Raw genomic sequence first — 12388 nt, 5'->3', positions numbered from 1 at the left:
GGAGCAGGGACAGGCAGAAACTAGAGAAAGGCTAACGGTCCTTCCTTCTCTGGTCTTGTAAACCAGGCGTGAGCCACACAATAAGCTCCCCTCCTAGTGTGCTCATCAACCCCCCTGGGCATTCGGGCAGTTTATTAGGGCTGGGGGACTTTGGGTAAGTGGCTAATAATATGCCTCTTACCAAAAGCCTGGCCAGACGGGGGATAGTGCGCTTTCCAATTCCTTAATTCTATAAGGAGAGACATAAAGAGAGCCTCTTGTCCCTCCCCATCCCCAGCCCAATACAGAACATCAGATCAACAAATACCCCATTGTCCAGCCCTAGTGACCACCACAGGGTACGTTCTGGGGCCCTAGGGGACAAAAGGACAAAGGGAGACTTTCTTCTCTATTTAGGGGTTTGTGGTAAATTCAGGAATTCTTTTTAGGGCTCCCAATCCACAGTTGGGTTTCTTATTTCATAAAGTACAGCTGGTGGGAAAAAACTGGGCAGCAGACCCTCCGGGCAGGGGCCTCAGGCCTGCCATCTGTGACAGCTCCCGGGCCTTCCAAGGCCGAGATGGTGTGGGAGAGGATTCACGAAATACGCTCGCCCCTCCTCCATCCACCCCAACACTACTCACCATCTTCCCCCAAAGATACAGGAACCATCCTTTTGACTGGGCTTGATGTCCTCCTATGCCACCTACACCTTATGCCCTCAATTCTTGGCATCCTGAAAGGTCACCCAGCCTGCTCATAAAGATCAGCCTGGCTATGGAAGGGCACACTCTTGGGGAAAGACCTGGAAACAAAAGCACTCTAGGTAGACCGTCCCTACGGCCACCCCTTAGATGATAGTCTTTGAGTGGAGGTAGAATCAGAGTGTATTAGAAAGGTCTCCAAGATCCGGGTGGAAAATTTTCTGTAGGAACATACCAGACCCCCCATGGAGTTGACCACGAACCCTGGACACCAGTCAGCATCCTCGGGGCAGTAGCCAGCACCTGGCCACCCTGTCTGGGTCAGGTTTGAGCCAGACGCTTCTCTGCTTGCTTGTCCTGTGGTTTCACCTGTGCTCTGTTTTGTCTTCCCTCTCTCATCCTTTCTCCCTCTCTCTGGCCATCTTGGGCGCTGTGTTCTGAAGCTACTCCAACTGCAGGTACCGTACCAGCAGCAGAGGTAATGGGCATGGCATGGGACAATGCAGGTGGAGCCCAGCCCAGCCAGGGTGGAGAAGGAGGGAGAAGCTCGGGATGAAAGCATGCTCCAGACTTACCCTTTCAGGGGTTGGGAAGCCGGACTGTCAAGAGGGATGTATGCGGAGGACGGGACCAGAGGAGCTCAAACCCTCCCCCCTCTTGGCCCCCCTCGGATGGCTTAGGAGGGGCCCACACACACACATGGGCTCCAGACCTAGCCTCTGCACCTGCAGCTTTCTTGGAAGCTGAGTGATTCCTTCCCTGGACTGACCTGGGCCCTTGCCTAGTTTTGACATCTCGGAGAGATGAGGGTCTGCAGCCCTTGGGTGGCCGGCTGTGCCCCTTGAAGGAATGCTGTACCATGAGTGGAGGCAGCTGGCTCCTGTCTTCTGGTCAGGCTGCCATCCCCTGAAAGGGTGACCTATGGGTGAGCACACTGTGCAACACTGTGCATGTTGACCATGCATGCTGCATGGGGGCCCAGCACCAGCTCTGCCATCTACCATGGGTTCTGGTCAGTGACCGTGAGTGATCTTGTCCTTGGATAGGGCCAGGTGCTCCAGGACCTGGAGTCTTAGTGGGCACCATGGGCTGATTGTTCCCTCGCCCCTTAGAAACCCAGCTCCTCAGAGTCTTCAGCATGAAGAACAGCCTCCACTCTCGGGGTCTGGGAGGTAAATGCATAGCAGAAGTGAGGAGTGGGCGAGCAGGTCCCGGCTTAGGAAATGGCCTGCTGATCACAGTCCTCTCAAGCCCTCATGTTGTGGGTTCAAGGACACCAAAGGGCGTGTCACCACAGAAGGCCTATCCTCAAGCTGGAGGTGCTAGGCAGGGAACCCCCGGGTTCCTTCCCCTGTCCTCCTCTGACACTGAGGGCAAGGCGCACCCTGGCAGAGCAAAGGCTAGGGGGCAGGGGATCGCTAGAGCCTCCTGAAGCTCTAGGCAGCAGGGAGGACTGAGAAGCAGGTGAGGAACCGGGGGATTGGCTTATGAAGATGACTGCCTGATCTGGTTTCCTCCTACCCCCATTTTAGGTTGATTCTATTTCTGTTGCACACCCTGCTTCCTTCAATTTGTGTTTGTGTTGCCAGATCTGTGGGTGGTGCGCAGTCATCATCCTTCCCTGTCCCCACCCCTCCAGCTCTCCATCCCCCCTCCACATCATCACCCAGGCTGGTGGGTCCCAGTGCCTCCCCACAGGGCCCGAACACCTCCGCTGGGATATGAGGTAGAGAGATGTCCTGGGCCTGGGAACCGTGGAGAAAGCCATCCTTGTACTCTGGGGGCTGCCCTGGCTTTCCGATGCAACTTGGCACAAGGGTCTCTTCTGGAACTATTCTAGCAGGTGCTCAGGGTAGCCTAAGCAGGCTTAGTAAACATAGAAGGTAGAGACACAGGACACCGAGAGAATCCTCCGGAAGCTCATTGGTCAAGCAGCTCCCAGCCTGCCTCCCCCTTTCTGGCACCCTGGGACCCAAGGCAGGTGGTTCGGGTAGCAGGGAGTCTGCCTTGCTCAGCGAGCATCTGAGCCAGCCTGGGCTGCCCCTCTCATGAGTGGCACCTGCGAGGGAGAGGTGATCATTCCAAACCCCCCACCTTCTGCCGCCCATTTAGAAAAGATCCAGGCCCATCATGGCATGACCATGCGTGCACAGTCTCTGACCCTCGATCAAATGTGCTTCCTGGGCGCCAGCTTCCCTGTGACATGGTGGTAGAGGTACGGTGTACGTCTTTGTAAATGAGATGTGCTCGTGGCTTCAGCTCTTCTCAGCTGTAAATGCTCTAGAACCTTCTGCACAATCTGCAGGTGCCAAGCAATGGAGCCCAGGGTCGACATTTCTGACGTGGGTCTGTTGTCCAGCCCACTGCTCCCTTCCCTCTCCTCTTCCCCGAGCCTGAGTGTTTTTTCCCCACACTACTCTGTTCATATTTAACCCGCTGAAAATAATCCCTCTCGCGCACCCGTGTCTGTAGCCTCTCAGGATGGCTGCCCATCTGGCCTGGCCATCTGTGGTTTGGCCAGGGTAGTCCATGCGCCATGTGGCCATTTTTGGACTGAACCTTCCACCTTGGAATGTCTGGAAACTGCTGGCCTCCTCTGTGACTCAGATTGGCACATGTTTGCTGGGCAGCTCCGTGGCAGGTTCTGGGGTCAGGAAGATGAATAAGACAAGTCCTCTCTCCTCAATTTTCTCCATCTCTTCTGTGGTGTTCCCCGAAACTCTGGTGGCAAACCCTCAGCCACGGCTGGGGTGCCTTCCACTGCGCACGAGGTAACCCATTAGGCTGACATGGCTCTTAGCTAGGTGCTTCCAGATCTAGGCCCACCCTGCCCACCCCCCCACTCCCAGCTTCCTCTCAGTTGCCAGGCTGGTGCTCTCCATCGATCATTGACCAGGGTGGTTCTCCAGCCCATAATTCCTGCTTTAATTGGAGATGACATCTGAGCTCAGCGACGTGCCTGTCCAGCCTGTGGGCCTCTCTGTCTCTAAGCCCTTTGTCCCCTTCTGTCCTCTACCCAAACCCCGCCCCAGGGGATGAAATCCTCTGGGTCCCCTTTGACCTGAGCACCGGACAGTTTCCCCATGGAAACCTGCCTTCCCCTCTCGCCTATGTGAGCCTCCAACAACTCACTCCCCTGACTCAAAGCCTTTCCGTCTCGCCTCTGCCCTCCCCGTCTCCCCGTCTCCCTGTCTCTCTTGCCCTGTCCAGCCGTGGGACAATAGACACAGCTAATGAGTGGGTCAGAGAGAGCATTGATTTTCCATCTGTGACCTCAGCCAGCTGAGGCTGCCACCTCCACGGTGACTCCAATGGGAGGACACTTGGGAAGCCACTCCTTGCCTCCTGTTCCCCTCTTACTGATACCCCTAAACTTCTGGAGCTTTGAGATGGGGCTGGGATATGGCCGCTGAGCTGAAGGAAAAGCAGTTAGGTGGCCGTCATCAGAAATGCTTTCTTCTTGGCACGTTTGGCAGAAGGGACCGTTGGCGGGGGAGGGGCAAGACTGAGAAGCAGCCTCAGAGTCATTTCCCGTTATTGTCTCTGACCAGCTGGGCCCAGGAAAAAAGTCACCCTAACCTAGCCTCTCTTAGCATCTCTGTTCCCAGGGCTGCTCGCTGGAATGCGCAGGGAAGCGTGTGTGAGCCTAGCTGTGGGCCTGTGGGAGTGTGGTGTGTGCGTCTCTGCTTTACGAGAACCAAGGGGCATGTGAGAGTGTGTATAGCTTTGGGGGGAAATGTCACTGATTCTGGGGGCCCACGAAATGTAACACCACTGCCCAGGTGTGCACTACATAGAGCGGGATGGTTTTAACTCAAAAAGAGTTTCCCCCCCCCCAAAGCTTTTTGATGATGCCTTTTAAATAGTCTTAGAAAAGGAGGGCCCTGTGAACATTGTACTTGCCAGAAATGATTAGAAAATACACCATTGTTAAGGAGCCAAGTCAGAGCAGGTCCTGCCCACAGGTAGCCTCTCCAGAGTCCTTCCTGCAGCACAGAGCAGCATGGGAAAAGCCCATGTGTGTCTGTGGCCAAGGGAGCTGCAAGGGGCCAGTCCTGGGAGAGAGCTGACCTTTGCCCTGCGGGTCTCTGGCTTTTCTGTGTGTTTGTCTGTCTGTCTTGGTGAATGGGATAGGTGGATTCCCTCGTGCGGAGCTTTTGTAGCACTGGGCTTTCCAGACCTGGGCCGCCTTGGACTAATACATCCTTGAACAGTGACTTTGACAGGGAGAGTCATCCCCACCCCACACCTTCCTGATGTCTGCATTGACTGGGGTATAGGGACTAGAGTGCGGTCTGCTTTGACCCTGCCCAGGAATGTTTGGAATGCGTGGGACAGGGCTGGCTACCCAATGTGACTAATGTGGTCAGCACCCTCAGGGTCTAGGACCACCTCTGATCTTGCAAATAGGGAAGTGGCTGGGATCCCAGAACACTCCCTCCTTCTCTGTGGGGACTTGTAATATTGGAGACCCAGGAGAATGAAAGGGCCTTTGTTGGTCAGGCTCTTACTGAAAAGGCCTCGGATCTCTTCATTCTCCCCCTGAGAAAGCTCTCTGGCTCCCTCCCTGCCCTGGCCCCCTTCTGGGAGGTGGAGATCTTATCTTCCTAAACTTCTGGAGCTTTGAGATAGGGCTGGGATGTGGCTATTCCTCAGGGGTTTACAAGTATCTTCTTATGTCTTAACGTCCCTGCCTTCTGCCCCATAAAGTGGACCATGATCAGATGACAGGAGATGGCAAGGGGAGAGGGGCTCTGCCTCTCTCAGATTTGCCCCCATCTTTCTCATCCTCTCGGCTTTTGGTAATATTGGAACTAGAGAGTAGTAGGGCCACCCTCGGTTAGTTTCCACGACCCTTCTGTAGAAGGAAATCGGGCCTGTGGGGACAGTGTCACATGGATAGACTTAGCCCCGCAGGGCTGACTGACACCCCGGGTAGCTTTGGGTGGGAGACGAGAATGTGAGACAGGGCACAGATTTGAACGAATCTCCCTGAAGACTTACGCAACAAAGAGGCCCACAAATGTGTGTCACTTGCGTCCTGGGATTTCTCCAGCTACCGAGCACAGAGTACGCTGTGACTGCATTAGTGCCCATCCCACGTCTTAACGTGAAGGGAAAGGACTTGGGGCTCCTGGAGCCCAGATGTCCTCGGAAGAGAGGAGTTAGGGTGGAGTGGGGTAATTGCAGGAAGGAGCATCACTGGGTAGGGAAGAAGGGAGGAGAGGCAGGGCCATGGACAAGAGATGAGAGCCTGGGGACGGGCAGACAGAGAGACAGGAGACACAGACCCCGCTGGGAGGCTGACCCACAGAGTGGGGACTCTTCTCGCTCTGTCATTGGGTTTGGGGGTGTTAGAACTCAAACAGCTGTGAGAAAGGGTACTTTTGGAGTGAATGGCTGGGAATGGGAGTCTTCCCAGTGCTCCTGCAGGACACAGCCGCCACCTGCCCCCCTCCAAGGCGGGAGCTCCAGGGCCGGACCCAGGTGCTGCTAACTGGCCTGTGTCTGGGTGGTGCTGGTCGGGGACCCCATGCCGTCCCTGGGGCCTGAGCGATTCGGGGTGGGTCCTTCCCCATCCTCATCCTCACTCTGGGCGGGGTGCATGCTGGGTGCTTCGAGCCACACAGACCATGAGAAGAAAATGAAACACACACAGGGCTTCATTCTCTTCCTGGCCCATGGCTGTGTTCTCTCACTGTGACCCGTCCGACCCGGTCCGTCACGCTGGGGGAGGCTTCTGGTCCCTGAGCCCCATCGCCTCCCCGGGGCTGCCTGCCTTGCACGCGGGGCCGCGAGTCCAGGCTGGGGGTCGCCCGGACCGACCGGACGCGGCTGTTTTACATTTCCCTCCCAGCTCCTCCCACGTCGCCCCCGACCACGGTGGGTGCCACAGGCGCCCCCGCTGCCACCACCGAAGCCACAACAGTCCCCACCATCCCAAGTGTCGCACCTACCACCGTGGCCACCACCACCGTCGCCACGACTACAACCACTGCCGCCACCACCACGGAGAGGCCTCCCACCACCACCTCCGGGACTAAGATGCCCGAATCCGGTACTGCCCACTGTCCCTGCGCCCCGTCCCTCCGCCGGAGGCCCCCCGCGTACGAGGGCGGGTCTGGGGTGCCGTTGGCCGGCACCTCCCGTTGTTTCTACCTGGAGAGCGCACAGGGATTCTCAGTCCGGGAGCCGGGGGGCACGGAGCACCCCCTAGGCGCTCTCCACCTTGGGTGGCCCTCAATGGCTCCGCAGCCGTGTTCTAGCCTCAGATCCTTGATGACAGAGGCCCACCCTCCTCAGGCAGGACCCCTGGGTCCCGGATGGGAGGACTGCCTCCACCTCCGTGAGGAGCAGCAGCTCGGGGCTGAGCACTCCGGAAGGGAGAGAGCGTGGGCAAGGGCAGGGGCCTGACCCTGGATAGTTGGCCTGAGAGGGCTTCCCGCCCCGGCCATGTCACTTCCAGCCCTGCAACATAGAGGAGAGGGGAGTGGTCGGCCCCGCCGGGCAGCTCTGTTCCCAGAGCCCTGCTCTTCCCTCACCCCTCTCCCAACAAAGCACATTTACAGCCCTCCCCCTTTTTTTTTTAAGAAGAGCTTCCAGGAAAGAGCATTGCTAGAGAGACCCATAATACCCGAGGGTGCTCTGTCCCTCTTCCCATTCGCATTCCCCACACCCCAGATGCACACATGGAGGGAGAATCGCAGCCTTTCTCGGGGCCCCTGGTAAGAAATGATTCCAGGCTGGCCTGCTAAGCCCACAAAATGTGCTGTTCCTCCATCCTGCAGCCAGGCCAGGAAGCTCGGTTCTTCCAGCATGAGGACAACCCCTCAGAAACCCAGCCATACTTCTAAGAACCAAGCATCAAACACTCTTTCATTACCATCCAGGGGAGGGCCTCTAGCTTGCAGAGCCCACAGGCCAGCTGTAGAGTCAGCATGATGCAGCTGACAGGGCAGGCAGGAAGCACCCAGAACCCTCCGCCGGCAGCTGTAGGGTGGTAGGCCCCCACTGTGTCCTGGGCAAGTCCCTTTACCTTCCGGGGCCTCACTTCTCAGCACCTCAGTGAGGATGGAGGCTTGATGCACGTGTGAGTATCATCTTTAATTCAGTTACATGGAGTTACATGAGCCCTAAGGGGACACGTAACTGACACTATGTTCTTCAAGCCTTGAAAACACCGATTTGCTTTAAAGATACAATATCTAGAATTTAAACAATATGGGCTTTAGGAAGACGTTGGCTGAGGAGGAAGCCTGGCAGGCTATTAGAAGCTGCCACCAGTAGTTTGGTGATGGGTGTTCTTTGGGGCCACAGGGAGGCATCTTTACCTTATAACAGGGCTCTGTGTCCCCATGAATGCTGTGAGGTCACAGAGGAGATGCACAAAGGATGAAGAAGGGACTGGATCTTGCTCCCCAGCAGAGTTACTTGCCCTCTGGAGAGGTTGGCCTTGCTGCCACATAGGACAAACCCCATGGACTCTCACGTGCAACTTCTAACTGCCCAAGACACCGCGGAGGACCTGCCTGTGCCCCTGAACTTATCCTTAGAGCCTGGGGACACCCCTCAAACGTCCTCACTTCCCTTAATGCAGCAGAGTGGCTCTGTCATCCATGATTTTTTAAATGATCATTCATCTTTATCATGTCTTATGCCTTAGGACCACATTTCCTAAGTTTACTTTTTTCAGGGTGAAATGGGACTTTTTATTTGTCCTTAACTTGTTTCTTTCAAGATTTCAAGGGATAACCCCTAATTCTCCCATTCCAGGACTTGGCAGAACAGTCCATACTTCCTCTCACACTTTCTGTTCTTTATAGCAATTGATAGCCCTCCTTCCTGGTCTTTCTCTTTGAACATTTTCTTTAGCGGTCGATATCTAGGTCTCTCTACATGGCACTGCCTTCCCCCAGCTCCCACCTCTAAGTCTTTTGCTTCCCCATCACTTCACCTTTTCTAGCAGTGCCCCAATCTCCACTACCTTTGAGACCGTCAGATTTGGGTCAGTATTGTATTGGTGGCCAAACTGTTTAAACCCAAATTCTCTGGCTATTTCCAGGCCCCAGAGCTGAAGAGGAAGAAGCTCAAGTTCCCAAATCATGAGTTCTCCTAGTTCATTCCCACTCGCAAGAACCATGAGATTCCAAGGAGCTGGGATTTGGGGTGGCTAAAAGCCACCAGTACAATGGAGACCCCAGGCAGATAAGTAAAGAAGCCTGTGTTCTGCCCTTCCCACAGAGAATGCCCCATGGCGCCATCAGTGGAGTCTCTTTCTTGGCCCCTCACCTAACATGAATCATATTCACCTGGGGCAACCGGCAACTGACAAGGTTGTAGTAGAGAAGGCACTTCTTTGAAGCGAAGACCAGGAGATCTTTTATCACTTCCCAGCCCTGCAGACTCAGTCACATGTCAAATAGATAATGAATAAATGCATCACCAACGTACTCTATTCATTTATTTTTGACAAGTGAGTTGGTGACAGTGCCCCCTTGCATGCTAATAAAATATACAGGAGCCACACTTGTAAAGTCTTTGAAATACAAGGCTTCACGCTAGTACTCCACTATTAAATCTTTGCTGGGAAATGGGGTAATCAGACTGCTGGGACTCGTGAAAAATGATTACGTTTGAAGATTAGTGCCACTCTCCTGTCCACAGGCTATGGTTTCAGACAGTGCCGTGGCTTTGATAAAGTAGCTCCCAGCTCGTAGGCACTAGATAATTAATGTCTTCCGTATTACATGGAGATCAAGCCTCAAAGACAATTTAGTGCTGAGAAGCCAAAAGAACTGGATTCTTCTGGTGTCTGAACCTTCGAGGGTGGGGGGTCAAGAAGGAGTTACCTTCTTTGGGTTCCACCTAGCCCAGGAGAGGGAGAAGAGGGGTTCATACCTCTCCTCTCTACTTGGGACCCTGGGGTTGTAGACCCCAAGTCCCCTCAGAGAGTCCAAGGCCATGTTCCACATAATCCAAGATCTTGCTGACCAAGAAGGACCACAGGGACTCCAGAGACACCCGTCTGGGTTACTGTTCTCCTCCAGTCTCAGGAGCCCTGTAAAGCTCTCCGACATTTGGTCCCGCCCTTCCTACACATCACGACTCTCGAGGGCCTTTGGAAGATCCCTCTCTCCTTCCTGTAGAATGTCTGTGGTTGAAGGGAACGAGGCTGGCACATCTCTCGCCCTCGGTCTGTATGCTGGCCAACGGGGCTTTCTCCGGGTTCCTTCCGCCGCCCCATTCCGATCCATGACAAGGGATCTAAAAAGGGAAAGAGCCCAGGTTCAAGCCCCAGGTGGCATAGGTCGAAACCCGCTCTTTCGTTCCTGCCCCTACCTGTGTGGACACACAGACCGTCTCCAGCTCTCCCGCACTCACGGGTCCTCCTGACTGCACCCGCTCGTACCTGGGTGGCGACCTCTGGCCTGGTCACCGAGGCTGCAGCCTGGAGCTCTGTCGGGCCCCGTGCACAGCCTCTTCTGAGTCCTCCCTTTCCGAGCTGCGCACGTGTGTATATATATGTGTGTGTGCACGTGTGTGTGTCTCCAGAGCTGCCTCCCTCCTCACCACTAACCCCTCTTCTAACCTGCCCACCAGCCCCCGACAGGCAGTCCATATGGAACGTCACGGTGCTCCCCAACAGTAAATGGGCCAACATCACCTGGAAGCACAATTTCGGGCCCGGAACTGACTTTGTGGTTGAGTACACCGACAGTAAGCATTGCTGAGCGGTGGGGGGGGGGGCGGTGGCAGCAGCTGCGGCGGGTAGTGTAGATGCCATTAGAGAGATCCTGCGAACTCCCCCAGGCTCCGAGGGGCCTGTTAGCCCGGCTTAATTATGACTTAATGAAATCGATACGCGCTCCGGCGGCAGTGGGGTGGGAAGAGCAGCTGAGAGAGAAGGAAGAGGGCTTCTGAAGCCATTAGTGGAGGTCTAGGGTTGCATGTGCTGGGGAGGACCTGGGTAATGGGGCCCTGCGTCCGCTTCCTGCCCAGGATGAGGGTTCTGAAAGCACCACCACTCCCCCCCCAGCCATGAGCCAAACCTCACTTCTGCCTGGATTTCCTTAACTCACAATCCATGTTTGTGGTGTCTCCACTAGACAGGCTAGGCCAGTTCAGACTTTTGGGTATAGCTGCGCTTTGCTCACAGAGGAATACCAGTGGCCTCCCATCCAAGGCACTGACCGGGGCCACTTTGTCGCAGAGAGCGGGTGGCTGGAGCTGAGCTGTTCACTCTTTGTTGGATCTTAGGATCAAGGGTACATATTTATCAGACTGTAGAGTGTGGTCAAGATATCTGCCTTCTTTGAGGGAAGGGCCCTGCCCCTGAAGATTCAGACCCACTATGGTGTTCTCCTTAGCAATGAATGAAACCAGCTCACCCAGCCAGGAGATCCGCCTGGGTGAGCTCCCCGAAGATCTGTAAGGAAAGAGCAAAGCCGACTGTCAGTCCTCTGTGGTTGGAGGGGTTCACGTCCATAGAATCGGCACCCCGACTTTGGTCCTTGCTATCGCAGCTTCCTGCGGCCCCCTGTACCCCGCACGCCAGATGCCAGGTACTGGCCTCTCCTGATGTGTGAATCCTCCACACAGCGAGAAAAGACAGGTGAAACCAGGAGTGAGAGCCAAGAAGTAGAGTCCTGCCTCACCTCCATTTACCAGGAGGGATGCTGAGTGGCTCTCGGACCCTCACCGGGAAAGCTCCCACCCGGGAAGTAGGTCATAGTGTCTAGTGTTTCAGACTGTAGTGAGGAAAGAAAGCTTGGGGAGAGAGAAGAGCGCCCTTGGAGGGAAGGCTGCTGTGTGGGAGAGTCGGCACCGCCTGGAAGGGCTGATGGAGCTGTCCGGTGACCTCCTGGTCTGCGCAGCGGCCTGGCCCTCCCCCCATGCTTCTGCCCTTGACCGGTGACCAGGAACCTAAGCACTGCCTCTCCAGCTCCTCGTGCCTGGCCCTAGGCTGACTGAGGTTTCTGTTCCCCAGGCAACCATACGAAAAAAAGTGTCCCTGTTAAGGCCCAGGCCCAGCCTGTACAGCTGACAGACCTCTATCCCGGGATGACATACACGTTGCGCGTTTATTCCCGGGACAACGAGGGCATCAGCAGTACCGTCATCACCTTTATGACCAGTACAGGTGAGAGGGGGTCTGGCCGGGCCACCCCCTGCAAGCATGGGGCATTGCATTCCATTCTCAGCTTCCTGCTTGTCTCTCCTCCTTGGAAAGAAGACTCATCCCACCCATTCCCCACCTTGCATGGCGTGTCTCGGCTCTTATTAGACGTCGGTCCACAGCTCCCAGGAAGCCAAGAGGAGCCAGAGTGCATGCACAGTGGCGAGGAAGCGCCCTTCTGACCCCGAGGCGTGCGTGGGGAGTCCGAAGGAAATAGGATTGTAGGCTGAGGACGGAGGAGGCGCCTGGCCCTCCTCGCTGTGCTTAAAACAAAAGGGCTTGGCACAGGTGCAAACTTGGGCCCTGTGTGTGGGTCTGGGGGCTGGAGGAGCACAGGGCAGCCTGCCCCGTGTGCACAGGACCTTGGTTCCTCACGTGGCATTAAGAGATAGGGCCATCCAAGGGTCTCGACCTAGAAATCTTCCCAGCATCAGCATGTATATCCCTGTCTTGCCACTGTCATCTGTTAAAAAAATTCCGAAGTGTGTGACATGAGTTGTTGGGGGCTTTCTTTTGGCTTAATTTTTAT

The 12388-nt window shown here is 55.5% G+C and overlaps 1 protein-coding gene across 20 annotated transcripts in view; it reads left to right on the top strand.

Annotated features, from left to right (window-relative positions):
* NFASC (neurofascin) overlaps positions 1–12388 on the top strand; it is a 179667-nt gene that overhangs the window by 151447 nt on the left and 15832 nt on the right. For 9 of the 20 annotated variants that reach the window (XM_032422255.1, XM_032422252.1, XM_032422254.1 and 6 more), the window contains 4 exons: positions 1127–1141; positions 6541–6741; positions 10284–10400; positions 11671–11823. The exons of 5 other annotated variants lie outside the window; for them this stretch is intronic. In XM_032422255.1, the coding sequence (XP_032278146.1) occupies positions 1127–1141; positions 6541–6741; positions 10284–10400; positions 11671–11823 (486 nt within the window). The remainder of the gene's footprint in view (positions 1–1126; positions 1142–6540; positions 6742–10283; positions 10401–11670; positions 11824–12388) is intronic. 6 more of the 20 variants (XM_032422266.1, XM_032422264.1, XM_032422263.1 and 3 more) reach the window with 3 other exon arrangements.

This window comes from Phoca vitulina, unplaced genomic scaffold (assembly GCF_004348235.1).
Source record: "Phoca vitulina isolate PV1807 unplaced genomic scaffold, GSC_HSeal_1.0 scaffold26, whole genome shotgun sequence".
Taxonomy (NCBI): Eukaryota; Metazoa; Chordata; class Mammalia; order Carnivora; family Phocidae; genus Phoca; species Phoca vitulina.
This window is presented reverse-complemented; position numbering and strand designations above follow the sequence as displayed.